The sequence below is a fragment of the Thamnophis elegans genome, chromosome 10 (genome assembly GCF_009769535.1).
Source record: "Thamnophis elegans isolate rThaEle1 chromosome 10, rThaEle1.pri, whole genome shotgun sequence".
Taxonomy (NCBI): domain Eukaryota; kingdom Metazoa; phylum Chordata; class Lepidosauria; order Squamata; family Colubridae; genus Thamnophis; species Thamnophis elegans.
The window spans coordinates 30,137,796-30,155,284 of record NC_045550.1 but is presented as its reverse complement, the minus strand read 5'-3'; the positions used below and the strand labels follow the sequence as shown (position 1 = coordinate 30,155,284).

The 17,489-nt window shown below is 37.5% G+C and overlaps 1 protein-coding gene across 1 annotated transcript; it reads left to right on the top strand.

The window, feature by feature from the left end:
• Positions 1-1,034: 1,034 nt before the first annotated feature.
• Positions 1,035-17,094, top strand: DNAJB11 (DnaJ heat shock protein family (Hsp40) member B11). Its single transcript, XM_032225351.1, has 10 exons — positions 1,035-1,199; positions 3,777-3,933; positions 6,609-6,706; positions 8,730-8,862; positions 9,746-9,888; positions 11,915-11,997; positions 13,116-13,173; positions 13,884-13,995; positions 14,557-14,716; positions 16,729-17,094. Exons 1-10 carry the CDS (start codon positions 1,132-1,134, stop codon positions 16,791-16,793), a joined length of 1,077 nt encoding a protein of 358 aa, XP_032081242.1. The 5' UTR covers positions 1,035-1,131; the 3' UTR covers positions 16,794-17,094.
• The last annotated feature ends 395 nt before the right edge of the window (positions 17,095-17,489 follow it).

The following is a 17,489-nucleotide window of genomic DNA, read 5'->3' as shown; positions in this document are numbered from 1 at the left end:
CTCTGTAGACTGGGCGGATCAGAAAACTGACCTCCATTTGCCTCACTCAATTAATCTATTCTACAGCGTTGTGTATTGTGAACAGTCATTCTGTTTTATACTTTTACATTTAATGATCGTGTTTAGGTATTTGATAATAGTTTGACTTCGTTTTTTATTCTTTCAATGCATACATTTTATTAAAAATATCTCCTTATAGATCCTGAGGTGATTTATGAGGGTCATTTTCCGGGATGCTTTTAACTTAACTCAGCGTATAAACATCCAAGGGGTCCAAAAAACCTCAGTCAAAAGCTTCTTTTTGCTGCCATCTAGTTATCATCCAGAAATTTGCAGCCGAAGCAGAGAGTTCTAAATCTATAGACATTCAAAGAGATCGATAAATTGATAGAGATATTCCTCTCATATTAACCAATCTGGTTAGTTTCCAGTCCCAGAAAGTCAGAAAGGTACTGCCCCTGGTGAGGCAAATATTATTCTTGTATAAATGTATTTGCAGAGAACGGCATTTTATGTTTTTCTTAAAATGCATTCGCTGGTCCCAGCCTGTATTAGAAAAATGTGTTATCATTTAATGTGCCAAAGAATTCTGGTCTTCAGAGAACCGATGAAGAAAAAAGGGAAGGGCCGGAGCATAGTTAAGCATTTACAAATAAGATTTTATGAACTGTCAGAATTACCGTTGATGTAACTGCGTTATTTTTTAAAATGGAGCTCGTTGATTTTGATAAGTCACAGGCTGACAAAAAATCCTGTTTGCTACGAGTTCAACCTTAGAAACCAACAAGGAAGCCCCGACTTAAACTGCTTTAAAATGTACGGAACTAAAACGAATTCTTCTTTGAAATCTACCTAGGCGTGACATCATCACGGCGCTCCTCGCCACGACTAAGACCGCGGCGCTCTTCTCCCGTCCTGAGTTGTTGACGTTCTGCAGTTTCATTGGTCCGATCTAACCCGGGTGGCGGGTGAAGTGTGCAATTGTGATTGGCCAGCGGCGAATGACGGGTTCCCTGCTCTGCTGGGCTCTGATTGGCCGCGTCGCTGTACCGGGGGGTTCTCTTTCGTGCCTATGGTTACCGGTGCGTGAGGAAGGTAAGGGCCGGGAGCTGCTTGGACTAGACCCCCGCCATGTCCCCCCGCTCCCTCGGTGGCCTCCTTCTACTACTGCTGTGCCTGCTTGGGGACGCCATCGCCGGGTGAGTGCAGTGAAGGAAGAAGTGGCCGGAAGGAAAGCCCGTTCCGGGCTACGGTTTGCAGGTGGCTCCGCGGTAGGGTGGAGCCCCCGTTGCCTTTCTTCCCCTTTCGCTGTTCTAGAAGGCCCGCTGGACCTGCTGCGTTCTGCCCCCCCGCCCTTCCCCCATCCTCCGATCTTCCACCTACTCAACCTCGTGTGCGGACAGCTCCCTCTCCCTCTGCTTCCTGGCTGTTTCTTCCTATGGAGAGTTTAGGTGGTTATTGCTCTTTATTGGTTATTGGCCACCTAATGAGAAGGAAGGACCCACTGGAGAAGAGCCTACTGCTGGGAAGGATTGAGGGCAAAAGAAGAAAGGGACGACAGAGAATGAGGTGGCTGGATGGAGTCACCGAAACAATAGGTGTGAGCTTAAATGGACTCCAGAGGATAGTAGAGAACAGGAAGGTCTGGAGGAACATTGTCCATGGGGTCGTGATGTCGGACACGACTTCGCAACTAACAACAACAAGGACATTGCCCTTTCCTCCTTCATCCCCCTTCGTAGGTGGCCAGGAAACATTTCGATTTCCTTGTGCCTTCATAGGTAGATGTGCCCAGTGTTTTAAAGCGCTGGGGAGGGTGAGGGAAGAGAGATAAGTCGTAATGGACGTGGTGTGTTAGGAGTACGGGTAGTCCTCGAGTTACAACCACAATTGAGCTCCCAATGTATGCTGCTAAGTGAAATGTTAGTTGAGTGAGTTTGCCCCCATTTTATGACTTTCTTGCCACCATTGTTAAGTCAATAATTTCCATTTGTTAAGTTAGTAACATTGTTGTTAAGTGAAGCTGGCTTCCCCACTGACTTTGGTTGTCAGAAAGTCACAAAAGCTGATCACGTGGACCTGGGACACAGCAACTGTCATCAATGTGAGTCAGTTGTCAAGTATCCGAATGTAAATCACATGACCATGGGGATGCTGCGATGGTCATAAGTGTGAAAAATGGTCATAAGTCACTTTTTCAGTGCTGTTGTAACTATGAGCAGTCACTAAATGAACTGTTGTAAGTTGTGGACTACCTGTATAACCACTCAGGTTCAAATTCCCCGTCTCAGTCATGAAGCTCGCTTTAGACCTGTTACTACTTTACTTCTTTTCAGTGGCTGGAATCCATATCCAAGTTTCCACTTTTACTTGTCCTCTACCCTACTGAAATCAGTTTTTTGAATCTGCTATCTTTCTTGGTTATTGACTTTCTTAGTACAGGTCCATTTATGGAATATTTCCTGAGGAAAGCTTAGCTGTCACCTACTTTTGATATAATTTTGTAGCAACAGGCATATAAGTCATTAAATAACTTTGATTATTATTCCCTTTATTAATTATTAATATGCTTTTATTTTATTGCATTTCATTTTAAAAAAATATAATCCTTTTGTTTCTTTTAAAAAAATGTAAGCTTCTTGAAAATTTTATTGAAAGGTGGGATATTTCTTCCACTCAACACATAGAGTGCATTTATTTATACTTAAGAATTTTATTCCTGTTTCTGCCAATACATTCAAGGGTGTATGCAACTTTGAATGAACAAATAAAGAATGGAATTTTATCTGACCTTTTTAATCTTATGCCAGGGTTTCCCAGTTTAGAGTTTTCTAGTTGTGTAAGGATTACAGTTTTTTTTCCCTTTGGTCCATTAGATTTGGAGGCAATCAAGTTCCAAAATTGCTTTGGACTACTTACAGTTTAAAAACAGAAAAACAACAAAGAAAAAAAATCTGAAACGTCTGGACTACCATATCCCATATAGCGACCCCCTTCCCCATAAATCTCCACCAACAGGATTCACAGTTACCCTATCCCAAGGGGTGGGAGCACCATCATAGTTTTTAAATACTTCTAAAACATTATTACAGTGGGAGCTACATAGATCTTTGGGGCCTATTAGTCCAGATGGAAGACACTACAGCAGAAAGAACCATACTTTCTGAATTCTATGTAATTGATGGCATTATTTGGTTGAAGGGACCTGGAGCACATTAACTCTGACTAATGTTATTTGACAGGCAGAAATCATTGGAGATAGATGATTCTCAAATAACCTGGTCTTATGCCAGGAAGGGTTGTATAGGTGATAATCAGACGTTTACCAGTAACTGGTGTAGTTTGCAAATGTCATAGATATACCAAAGGACATTGAACACTGTGTATTCTGGACTAACTGTAGTTTGAAAAGCTCTTAAAAGGAAGGCCTAGGTAGAGTGTATTGCAGTAATCCAATCGTGGGGTGATTAGGGTATAAGTAATTATCTGAAGGGTTGTTAGATTCAGGAGTGAGCACATGAGAGCTATCTGTATTTGCTATGTAATCCTAAATATGATAGCTGAAATACATGTAAGACTATAGCTTTAAGATCATAGGTTAGTAAAAAAAAAACCATGTGCAGCTATCCTTAGATTATAAGGCTTGTAGAATTTTCTATTTACTTTGCTATTGTTGTTATTATCAGCTTATGGCAAAGAAGAACGTAAATTGTTTTTCTCCCAATATTTTTTAATTTGAGGATCATAAAAGGAATTAACCTCTTATTGTTTTTCAGGAGAGATTTCTATAAGATTTTGGGAGTTCCTCGCAGTGCATCTGTTAAAGATATTAAAAAGGCCTACCGAAAACTAGCCCTTCAGCTTCATCCAGACAGAAACCCCGATGATCCACAAGCACAGGAAAAATTTCAGGATCTTGGGGCTGCCTATGAGGTAAGTGTATTTGGGAGAAGTCTGTGGTCAACATATGCATCCTGTGCTTCCTGGATTGTTCTCTTCAATGGAATTTTAGTAGGATAGATACTAACTGGAAATAGCAACATGTTTGTGACATTAATGAGACTTTTCTTCTTGAAAACTTACCTTTGTTTTCTTTAGACTGATTTAATTGAGTACTTGAAAATGATTTATGGAAGGTGCTATTTTTTGTGAATAAGCAATAGAGGATTTTTATTTCTATTCAGTGTTTAAATGTAGCAGATGAAATATGTCAAAACATGGGTGTTCATTAAGTGATGTTTAAAAATATAAAATTAGGTGTTAGAATGTTGCATTGGAATTTAATATGCTGTTGCTAAAGAATACTTTCATTAATGATTAATTGATTAATGGCAAGAGAAAGATATGTAGATGGCTATGTGCGGTGGGGAGCAAGCAGAGACTTCTGCTTAATTTGTCAAATTTGGAAGGCAACTTAGAACTGAGGAGAAATTTCTTGACAGTTTGAACAATTAATCAGTGGAACAGCTTGCCTCCAGAAGTTGTGAATGCCCCAACACTGGAAGTCTTTAAGAAGATGTTGGATAGCCATTTGTCTGAAACGGTATAGGGTTTCCTGCCTAGGCAGAGGGTTGGACTAGAAGACCTCCATGGTCCCTTCCAACTCTGCTATTGTATTGTATATTCTTGCATTGTTTTGGGACATGCTACTCCAAATTTATGTATAAGGAAAAAGCTTTAATAATAAGATTTGCTCTGGCTGTATGTAGCTTCCTTATACACACATCAGGATAGAAAAGTGAATAGCTAATATGTAACAGAAAAGAAAATAAACAGATGAAGCTGTTATCCTTCATTCTTCTTCCTCATTTCTGTCAGTTTCTTCTCAATCTTTTTCCTTGAACTAGAATCCTTTTGATTAGTTAAGTACTTACTGGTATTAGTTCCTCTTGTAGACAGTCCTGTAAAATGTATTATGACAAAATAGATTAACAATTCTGAACAAGCTGCAACATAATGTATGCAATTATATGCTATAATTTGGTAAGAAAGAATCATCCAAAATAACTATTTTTGGAGATTGCAAGGTAATTTTATCTAGGTGATCACTGGTTATATAGAGATAAAAGATAGTGAAGTATTATGAAAAGTGCAGTTCTGTGCCCTGTTTTTTGTAAAAGTATTACTAAATTAAATTAGACATATTTTTGACTATAGAGAATTAGGCAGCAGTTGCTAATGCATAAATTCTGATGAGGGGAGCGACCACAAATTGCTTCCAGCTTGGAAGTTTGAAGATTAAATTCAGGAAATTATTATAGTGTTCCTGAAATTGCCAGTTCTGTGAGATTTAGAGGAAAAAGAGTTGATATTGTATCCCAATAATCCCTGTGTACTACAGTCACATTATTCTGTTTAGAATCTTTAGTGACATTAATGTTTTGTTTCTGCTAAGCTTATATTTGTTTTTCAGCATATATAACACATTTGCTGAGGATATCTTTTAGACAGAAACCAATGAAACATGTTCCTATTTGTTGTTATACTATTTAAATATAGATGTAAATTTATAGATATAAATTACATTTAATTAGGAAAAGATTTAGTATGTGCAAATTGAATGTTTTAGAGAACTTTGGAATGTTTTTTTTCTTTAGACCAGGCCTGCCCAACTCATTGAGGGAAAAATGCCAGATTGATACCTTAAAAATAATTATGGTCCACAAAGGAGTAGCTGGCAAACTGATTAGCTGTTCAGTGGCTAGCAGCATAATTGTGGGAGTTGGCCATATCCTCTGAGACCTGGAGGCATTGGGGACACTCAGTAGTGTGTCTTTTGAAGCAGAAGTGGCTGTGAAATCAAGGCAGCAATATTCCACCAATATTCCTGGTGGCAGCAATATTTGGTGGCATTGGATTGGTTATTTTTTACCCAAAAAAAGCCTATGGGTCACATGATGATTTGTCCATTCAGGTGTGTCTTAATACTTTTCCAGGATATAATTTTCTGAAAAGGAAACCATTTGTGGAATTCTAGGTGTGATACATAGGTGAGGGATGGACACAAACTGCTTTCAGTTTAAAATATTTCTTTCTAGAAAATATCAGACAACCACAAAATTATCAGATCTGTATCGTATGGAGGCAAAATGATAGTTTTGTCCATTTTCCTATTTAGAATAGCTTAAACCCATGATGGCAAACCTATGGCACGCGTGCCACAGGTGGCACATGGAGCCCTCTGTGGGCACGCAAGCCATTGCCCAGCTCAGCTCAGCTCCACCAGGCCTCCCACCAGCCAGCTGATTTTTTTTATCTCTGCCACGCATTTCTGGTCCCAGGAGGCTTCAGGGTGGCCTGCTAGGACCAAAATCGGGCGTGGGGGAGTGACACACACCATCACCACCCCGCCTAGGTCCGTTTTTGGTCCCAGGAGGCTTCAGAAAGGTTTGCTAGGCCCCAAACAAGGTGCGGGGGGGGGGGGTGTGCGTGCATGCATAGGGGGGGTGCAGGGGGATCGTGCATACATGCACTGGTGCATTGCATTATTGGTGTGGGCATGCACGCAATGTCACGCGCACACGTATGATTGCGGCACACAAGGAGAAAAGGGTTAGCCATCACTGCCTTAAACCTATGTTAATACTTGCAATTTATGTCTCCTGCAGGTATTGTCAGATGAGGAAAAACGAAAGCAGTATGATGCCTATGGTGAAGAAGGGTTGAAAGAAGGACATCAAAGTTCTCATGGAGATATTTTTTCACAGTAAGTGTGCCTTGCTCCTTCTCACTTTTTTGCATGATAAAGTGTTATCTTACAGTATAGTACAATGACATCTTTATTCATTAATTTCAGCCATGTTACTGTTATGTTTTGTTCAGCAAGAGCAAAACTGCAATGAAGCATCTAAAACTAGTTTTAAACAATATGAAAGACAGCAATGAGAATTGCTATTAGTAAATGCCAGCAGAACAATAAAAACTATATCAATTAGAAAGTTAGAGTTAGAAAGTTGTTCATAACACTTAAGTTGGGAACTTATAATGATGACCCTATGCAACCTCTGGAGAAGTTCTATATATGTTTGGAGTGGGAGATATATCATTTCAAGTTCTGCCTAGGATTCACCAAAGATCAAGGCCATCTGAGAAGAGATTATCTCTATTCTGAATTAAACATTCTATATTTTCAACTCTGATTATTCCATGGACTTAGAAGCTATGTCATAAGCAGGAGCTCCAGTCTGACATACAGGCATTCACACTTTGCAAGACAAAAAAAAGGCTGCTGGTCATAGCTCTGACCAGCAGCATTCTCATTGCTGTTCTACATGTTGTTTAAAACCCAGAGTGGCCTGCACACATTTCTGAGAACACAAGTCAGGTTTCATTAATACATGCCAGGTCTACCTGTTCAGTTAACACTACGCCATGGATGAACCCTCACCAGGAATTGCTGTTTTGCAACAGAGACAATAACAGTCACATGCCATGCTATTTATTTAGTTGAAATAACTCTGCCTTAAATCTGAATCTGAATGCTCAATTCCATTTAACATTTGGAAAACCACGAATCACTAAGGGCACAAACGTAAGAAGTCAGTGGATTTGTGTGGAGGCATAGTTATCAGTTTATTTCAAACAAGTTACAGGCCCGGCAACATAGAATATTAGAGTTCACAGTTAGTGTATTGATTGATTAGAAAGTGTATGTCACTTTTATATACCAGACTCCTTCTGCAGGTGGTCCTCAACTTGCAAAGAGACCTATCTTGTGGCTACTTACAACCAAAATTTAAAGTTTTGACAGTTGCTGCCCTCCCCAGTCACATCACAGACCTTCAGGTGCTTAGCAACATGGCCATATGTATGGCATTTGCAGCATTCCAGAATCACATTGACTACATTTTGTGACAGCTTTGCTGAAAATCAGCATTTCTGACTCTTGACTAAACCATGGACCATTTGTTTGCTTAATGATGGTGATATTTGCTTAATGACTGTTGTTTTGCTTAATGACTATCACAAAAAAGGTCATAAAATTGAGTCAGTCACATAGCCCACACTTTTATGATCACCATGTCTTACAACCATAATGGGCAAGCTCCATTATGGTCATTAGTCAAAGACTACCTATACTTTTTCCTCTAAAAGAAAATATCAGTTTTTATAGGAAGCTGATGGCTGTTTTGCCCAGTCAATTTCATTTTTACAACCAAGGATAAATGTACTCTTATATGGCTTGTTTCTCCATAGCTAGCTAATAATTCCATGAAAGTTTCTCTAGATCCCTAAACAGCAAATCAAGTAAGGAGGTTGTCAAAATAGAGTTGCCTGAGTTGCTGTAGAGTGTAAGGAAGATGGCCTTGATGAAGATATGCAAGCTCTGTTGCCAAGACAAGAAATAAAACATATTTTAAGTCCAGCATAAAAACCAGATAAGATTTGAAAGTGGCTGAGAAAGACACCTCACTAATTCACTAAACTGAATTATAACCATTCTCCAGTAACAAAGGAAAAGTATTTGGCTTATCTCAATAAAAGAGCATAGTAGACTTGCAAAATTGATGTCATCCCCACTATAACTCCACAGGAAGTCTAAAACTACTTTTATTGAGATTGGCTATAATAACAGACTCTTGCAAGTCTGATTCTGTTATATCTTCTTCTCATAAGTCGGTAAATCTTATTTCCTATACTGGTAGTTGCCCAAGTTAGTAATTCTTACCTGCTCTCCTGTAAGTTTAATAGAAAGAAAGCTAAATGAATTAATATTCGTGTCTTTTCAGTTTCTTTGGAGATTTTGGTTTCATGTTTGGAGGCAATCCTCGTCAGCAAGACAGAAACATTCCAAGGGGAAGCGACATTATTGTGGACCTAGAAGTTACACTGGAAGAAGTGTACTCAGGAAATTTTGTGGAAGTAAGTTAGGCAATTTGCTTAATCAATCTCCTTTGCTTATATAAATCTGTTTTTCAGGGGTCATTATTAGAAATAGTTTTCTTTCAGTGAATGAATATGAGGGAAACACCAAAAATATTCTTGGGACCACCTATGCACTCCCTGTGGAATTGCAGTGCATGGTAAATGTTAGGTAACTGTTTTCTGTTGTTTCAATGCTACATGCTTGTGAAAGAAAGAATAGAAGAGCAATTCAAATTAATCAGTGGCTTTATTTATACACAACAGGACCGTTTCACTTTTTTCTTGACAAAGACACTTTTTGCCTTTGATGACAGACATCCTCCAAAAAGTAATGAGTGGAACCAAGATAAAAACTAAACTTTATTTCTGTTACATGCATATTTAATTATATTTGAAATTAAGTATAATCGCTGTGATTATCATCTAAAGTGTAGGAATTTAGCTAGGATTTGAAGTCTCCCTCAGATTTTTCTTTCACATTTTCCCTTTTTGAAGCGTCACTAGCTCCATTGAAGTATTTTTGAAAAGGAAACTGAGTAAGTCTTCAAACATGGTCAAAGGATTCCTAATTCTATTGTGTGCTAAGATTATAAGCCTCTAAATTGGTATTTATTTTATTAAATAATTTATTTAATAAATTATTATTTGTTAATGAGCTATTAATTTTAAATAAGGGAAAGATCAATAATAATCACAACTAAATGCTAACTGAAAATCCAGGGTATAATTTGTGATTGTTTATATTAAGTATATTTATGTTACAAAGTCCAAATAGCAGGTGTATTGTAAATGAGATGTTTGCTTTTTTTCATTTGAAAGGCTAAAGTGTTGTATATTGTAAAGTTTGCATCCAATAACTTCATTCTTTACCTGTTTGCAGGTTATTAGAAACAAGCCAGTTGCAAGACAGGCACCAGGGAAGCGGAAATGCAATTGTCGGCAAGAGATGAGAACAACCCAGTTAGGCCCAGGACGTTTCCAGATGACACAAGAGGTTGTCTGTGATGAGTGTCCCAATGTCAAGTGAGTTTGAGGTCCTGTGGCTATTTGGTGCTTGACTATCATACATAATTGTTACAAATAGCAGAGGGAGGATGGTTCCATTTCCAGTATAGGCCACAAGGTGGCATAGACTGTTATTGGGTTTTTTATGGCTTGAAAAGAGAACGGAGAAACTTTTGTGCCTGAAAATCTTCACGGTGATTGAAAGGCGCCCATACAATTGCTCTATCATTATAACATCCCTGGTAGATTTGTTCTGCCAAATAAAAGTTGCAATGCAGTGCTTCAAATTCTAAGTGGGGGTGTCTTTAGAGGATATATGGTAGCACCTGCTGACAATTCTTTAAATCAAATGTATCTTTTACTAAGGAGTGCAGTGTAGAAAGTACTATGCTATTCCAGGAAGGCATCGTTTTTAAAAGGGGTATCCAACAGGTGGTTTGTGAATATCTATACATTCGGCCTTCAAATTTTTACCCATGTAGAGCCATCCTTCTTATAACAGTGTTTCTCAATCTTCGCAACTTTAAGATGCATGCCCAGAATTCCCCAGCCAGCATGGTAGCTGAAGTCCACATGTCTTAAAATTACCAAAGTTGAGAAACACTGTTGTACAACATATATATTTAGCTAAGGTTTGAGGTGTTTCCTGTAGCTATGCAAATAAAGTTGTGCTCATAAATTTACACAACCCTTGCAGAATTCATACATTATGGACTATTTTGTAAATAAAAGTAATCAAACAATTTTAAAAAGATTTATAATATGATTCGAATTTAGCTATTAGGCATCTCAGAATAGCACAATCTTTAAACCATAGCAATGAAAACATAATAAAACAGTGGTTTGCATCCTCTTAGTTCTTAATAATATGTATTACTCCATTTAACATCAATGGTCCTAACAGTCCTAATTGCTCCATTTAACATCAACATCCTAAGTAGTCTATTAGGATAGTTATGAATGAAGCCCTTCATTTTCTCGTGTGGTAAAGCTATCTATCCTTTTGGCAAAAAGTCTGCAAGTCCTGCACAACCTGGAAACTTTCTGATTCAGGTTAATATCAGGGATCCAAGTAACACCCCCAACAAAAGAAAACTCTTGAGGCTTGAGTTTCCTCAAAGTTCCATTTTTATTAGAGATGTCATATTGACACATCTAGGAAAACCCAAATCTGAAAGTTTCCAAGTTTTCCCCACCCAAATGAAAGTTCAAGTCCCTGCCCAGCACCAACATGTCCATCACATGACCAAATCAGGCACTGTCCAAAACTGGAGATGCCTTCCAGTCACACCATCGCAGGTCCAGGGCAATGTGTCCTTGACTCTCTGAGACAGGAATGTTATTTTGACTATATATCACCCATACTCCATATAATCCCCCCTCCCATTTTCCCAGAGCAAAATATGGCAGGCCTGAAGGCCCAATGTAAAAGATAGCTTCCAGGACTGACACTTTGGTTGTCTAGAATGGGCTGTATGTTTGAGCTCTCAGACAGGCTCAATGAGGTGGCAGTCAGGAAATTGACTGCCACTCTTGAATCTTTACTTTGTTCTGCAGCTGCTGAAGGGTCAACATAGCTTTAGGTATCAGATCATCGTCACGTTGAAAAGTCCAAGTGTGTCCCATTCACAACTTTCAGGCTGCCCAAATATTTGAGAGTATGGGAATTTTTGAACAGAACAATTTTATTATTTCATTTATTGCTATGATTTGTTTTATGATTGTGATGTTCTTAGATGCCTGAACATTTAATTTCAATCACATGACAAAAATGTGTAAGTAAATTCATGTTCACTTATAAAATGAATCACATCTTAAAAATTCTGCAAGAGGTATGTAAACCTATGAGGGGTTTGTTTATTGCAAGGGGCATGTAAACCTAGGACCACAACTGTAAGCATGAGTAGGCTAACATTTGTAAAATAAATAAAACACAATACAGTCTGAATGAAAATACTTAAAATAATGCAGTGTTAAAGGTGAATCTCTGCTTTCATATAAATATATTTATTGTTTGACTGTTTGATATTTTCCTGTTTCTCAGACTTGTGAATGAAGAACGAACGTTAGAAGTGGAGATAGAACCTGGTGTTAGGAATGGGATGGAATATCCCTTTATAGGGGAAGGTACATCTTTTAATTTTTATTCTTTAACATTTTACATCTTATAGGAAGTTTTAATTTATGTGAGATATGAAAAACTTCAAATTGATGAAAATAAACTGTGGATGGAAATTTGGACTCTGCTTTATAAATATACTTAGAACATTTTGTGCCTTTGAAAAATTATTTCCAATAACACTACTAAAATTTAAATACACACAGAAGATACATATTCTTGTGCAGAAGATTATTTATCTTCCGCATGTCATGACATTTTTTTTCTTTCTCTTTTTTATTTTATAAGCTTTTTGGCCAATGTCTACATAATAATTTTCAAGGAAACTTGGCTGTGAGTTCCTATGACACTACAAATAGAAACCTTGTGGGTCAGTCTTATCATCCTTGAATTTTTATCCCTGTCGCTGCAACACTACCTATTTTTATTCTTGTTGCCAGATATTTCACAATCTGAATAAATTGGATAATGATTATATCAAAACTATGTGCTAACCATAGATTTTTATGCAGAGCAAAAGAGGTAGTTTAATAAGATTTTACATTCAGTCTAACTAGTTGTAAGCTTGTATTTTTAGATTTTTGCCTTAATAAACCATACCAATTTTTTTTAGTTAACTGAATTTCATTAACTTACAAGGACAGAGTTTGAGGAAAAGGCCCCCATTTTGAGAGATCATGCCATTATAGAAATCTTAATGAAACATTGATCTAAGGCCATGATGGCGAACGTGTGGCACGCGGAGCCATATTTGCCGGCCCCTCAGCTCCGCCATGCATGTGCGCGCCGGCCAGCTGATTTTTGGCCTTCCGGAGGGTGGGGGGGGCATTTTCACCCTCCCCAGGCTTTAGAAAAGCCTCCGGAGCATGGGAATGGCAAAAAACAGGTCCAATGGGCAAACTGGAAATTTGTTCCTGGGGGGGGGGGGGGGTTGTCCGTGCGCATGTACAGGAGAGGTTGCGTGTGCATGCACAAGGGGGTAGGCGTGCGTGATAGAGAGCACGCACACAATTTTGGCACACCTTTAGAAAAAGGTTAGCCATCACTGATCTAAGGTCTCATTATAAAGAGATGGTTTAGTTATGAAATATTTAAACATACCTAACACTTGTTCAAACTTCATTAGGAGAACCACATGTTGATGGAGAACCAGGTGACTTGCGCTTCCAAATAAAAGTTCTTAAGTAAGTTTGTCTGCTTTATGAAATAATTTACCAATGTTTTTTTTCTTTATTAGCTATCAATGAACACATTTGCTTTAGTGATGCTAGCAATTAACATATTTTTGCAATAAAAAATGCTATGCAGTCAAAGGCTTTGGTGGGCAGATTATTCCATTAAACCAGAGATGCTCCGACTGTAAGATTATCCTTTGGGGCAAGAAGTGCATAGAGCATTAAAAAAGTTTGCTTCTGGGAAACAATGGTGGCCTGAAGCAGACTAAATCTTTCTCAATTATTACCAAAGACTAGCTGAGTCAAGTTGTTTCTGGAAAAAATATCTGCACTGAGTGTTTAAAGGTGATTTCAAAGGAAACACACAAAGAGTTGCTATAAAAGATCTAAAAGTTTTTCTATGCCTTATTATGACACATCCAGAGACATCTCACACGTATAAACACTAGTACATAAAATTAGAATTAATATCCCTGTGGTGTTAGGACAAATGCTAATTTAATTCTAATCATGACTCAAAAAATTACTTTGCATACTGTACTCACTCAAATTTCAAAATGATTTAAATGGATTTCTTCAGAAAATTAATACATAATTTCCAATTTGTCAGTAATTTTAAATTATATTTTTTAATTTCATGTGCTGTAAAAAGAGTGATTTTGCCATGCCAGAAGAAGTAAGAAATAAAAAATATTTATATTTTAATATGTTGACTACAGGCATCCAGTCTTTGAAAGAAGAGGGGATGATTTGTATACAAATGTTACCATCTCACTTGTGGAAGCTCTTGTTGGATTTGAAATGGATATTGCTCATTTAGATGGACATAAGGTAAGTAGAAGATTACTTTGTCTGAAAACATTTCCTTTTGTATCCATAATACACATGTTGGCATTAAGATATACTACAGATAGTCCTTGACGTACAACAATTTAGTGACCATTCAAAATTACAATGGCATTGAAAAAATATGAGTTATGACCATTTTTCATAATTACGACCTTTGCTGCATCTCCATGGTCATGTGATCAAAATTCAGACATTTGGCAACTGGTTCATATTTATGACAGTTGCAGTGTCCTAGAGTCATGTGATCTGCTTTTGTGACCTTCTGACAAACAAAGTCAATGAGGAAGCCAAATTCACTTAACAACTATGTTACTAACTTAGCAACTGCAGTGATTCAGTTAACAACTGGGGCGTCAAAGAGTCATAAAATGGGCCAAAACTCACTTAACAAATGCCTCACTTAACAACAGAAATGTTTGGCTCAGTTGTGGTCGTAAGTCAAAGACTACCTGTATTGACATTATGATTATTTTTGGTAAAATACTTCCCACTTAAACATTAACATCCTATTGAAAATCTTCAACATGTATGTTTTTTTGTTAGGTCCATATTGCCCGAGATAAAATCACAAAACCTGGAGCCAAGCTGTGGAAGAAAGGAGAAGGTCTTCCAAACTTTGATAACAATAACATCAAAGGCTCCCTTATCATTACATTTGATATTGAATTTCCAAAAGAACAGTTGACTGGAGAACAGCGAGAAAGTATGTATAGTACCAACATAATGATAACTTAGAAAGAACATTGACTTACTAAATTCATTACTAAATTCATTATCAACATATTAATGCTCAGAATGTAGAAATCTAGAGGGTACAATCTGTCCAAATGAGCCAGAAGTAACAGAAAGTGCCAGAACAAGGAGCTCCATGCCTGCTCAGCAAAAAAATGAGTCAAGAAACCAACCTACATACTGGTGTTAGTGTTGATTGTCACTTGCTAAACAAAGAGACGATGGGAATAATGCTTCCCTAAAGCAAACTGCAATTTTTTTAAGGAGGCATAAAATATAAGCTGTCCTCTAAATGTAATTAAACAGGATGCTATGTCTTAGCAGTTAAGATCCTGAGCAGGTCAGCTGGAAGGTTGATAGCCCTTTTCAAGACCTGAGCATGCACAACAGGGTGAGCTCCTGTCAATTCCTGCCAACAATTCCCCAATTCCTGCCAATCTAGCAGTTCAAAAGCATGCAAATGCAAGTAGATAACTGGGTACCACTTCACTGGAAAGGTAACAGCATTCTGTGCACCCCAGCATATAGTCATGCTGGTCACATGGCCACAGAAGTGTCTTCGGACAATGCTGGCTCCCTCGGCTAAGAAACAGAGATGAGCACCATCCCCTATGGACATGACTGGACAGGGAAAACCTTTAACTTTAACTTTAAATTTAATAGCATTGGGGTATTTAATTACCCTAACATCTTTTGAGGGAAAATCTCTGACATCCCTAACTGACAATTTTCTAATTTTTTAGGAATGGGAAAAAACACTAAAATTAGGGTAATCTGGTAATCATGCTAACCATGTTTTTGATGCAGTTGGGAAGATTGAATAGATGCAGAAGGAACATTGTGGGGAAGTAAACCTGATGGCTGTTTTTGTGGTTCTTAGCATAAAGAAACATTTAAAGGTTAAATATAGTCAAATAAAATGCTGAACATCAATTAAGCAGATTTTAATAAATTCATCAACAACAAATAGTACTACGTATCAGAAGCTAATAAGATGAAAACAGTATAAGAAGCTACAGTGGTTACATTAAAAAAAATCATGGCGATCTGAAAACCAGAAATGACACCAATGGAGAGAGAGGGCAATCAAGTACTCTGTGATTTCCAAACTCATTCCAAAACTCTACAGTTTTGGTTTAGAGATGCTAAGAACTATAAAAATAACTTTTGAAACAAAGTAGATTTATTTATTAAATTATACAGCCCCAAAGCAACATATACTTCTAAAAACAGTTCATTGTAGCATATTAAGAGATCTAAGCTAGGATCTCTTTTGGTTCAAATTTTAGAAGAGATACAGTAAATAGCAACCAACAAACCACCCATTATCATAAATTTGAAATTATTCATTATAGAATGAAATGGCTAATCTTAAAAATAGTTGGGATCTTTTTCAGAAAGGTACCTGGCTTGTTCTCATTCTGCTGTAACTATTTGTCAAAACAATGTGATTGCCTCCTTTTCAAAATAATTGAATATATTCAGGTAATCCCTGACTTACAACCGTTCACTTAGTGACTGTTTGAAGTTACGACCACACTGAAAAGGGTACTTATGACCATTTTCACACAGCCGTTGCAGCATCCCCATGGTCATGTGATCAAAATGCAGATGCTTGGCAACTGGTTCATATTTATGACAGTTGCAGTGTCCTAGAGTCATGCGATCAACTTTTGCGACCTTCTGGCAAGCAAAATCAATGGGGAAACCAGATTCACTTAACAACTGTGTTACTAACTTAACCGCAGTAATTCACTTAACAACAATGGCAAGAAAGGTTATAAAATAGGGCAAAACTCAACATAAATTTTCAGTTGTGGTGATCAGTCAAGGACTAACGATAGTATTATTGAAAGTTTCCTCTCTGAACTGTTTTGAGTAATATGCTGATTGAGAATTGAGAATAATGACTGTTTTTCCCTTAATATAGTAGCAGTCTCGAGTGTATTGTTGTATTGTGATTGTGATTTTATTATTTTGCAGGTCTCAAACAACTGCTAAAACAAGCATCTGTTCAGAAGGTGTACAATGGACTGCAGGGCTATTGAGACTGAGACAAATGGACTTTCTTGTGGATAAATGAAATAAGTACTGTAAACTGCAGTCTTTTCTGCTGGTCATTGTAGAACAAATGCAGAGGGTGAAGTAACCTCTGAAATCTTTTTTTTTTTTTTTACAATAGCAAGGATAATTTTGGGATGGATCAGAAGACAACAAATGAAATTTCTTTATTCTGGATACAACTGGTGCTCTACTTGGAGCAATTAGGCTCCAACAGTTGAGAGAAAGATCGTGTTTTTAACTGAATTAGCACACTGAAGTTCCGTTTTCAAATATATTTTGATGTTACTTTCCTTGCCATTCTTAATGAGTTTTCATAATTTTTTCATGGTTCCTTTATCTTGTATCACCGTGGTTGTGAGATGTTCTATGGCCCATCCTGGACTTACACCTATCCCTATCTTTCTTGTTCAAATCTGAGGCATGAGCAGATAACAACTACCTCTGCAAATTGCTGGCCTCTCTTCTGGTTAAACTGCCAGGTGTTTCTTGTTCTTTACAGTTGTAGAAGTGTTAGATTTTGCCACCATCCATAGGGGATCTTTGCAAGTCAACACTTAGAAATGTTAAATTGAGAGAAACTGGTTTAAATGAACTGAGAGCCTTTTTACTAACAGTTTGTCATGGCACTTAGAAGAAAATGCGCTATGTTGCTTTTGTTCACTTAAATAGGAGCTGCTGTT

Excerpts from the sequence above, each read along its gene's own strand:
- DNAJB11 (XM_032225351.1), top strand. The coding sequence starts at position 1,132 with ATGTCCCCCCGCTCCCTCGGTGGCCTCCTTCTACTACTGCTGTGCCTG. Across the intron at positions 3,934-6,608 it reads ATCTTGGGGCTGCCTATGAG|GTATTGTCAGATGAGGAAAA; the intron begins GTAAGTGTATTT and ends TGTCTCCTGCAG. Across the intron at positions 6,707-8,729 it reads CATGGAGATATTTTTTCACA|TTTCTTTGGAGATTTTGGTT; the intron begins GTAAGTGTGCCT and ends GTGTCTTTTCAG.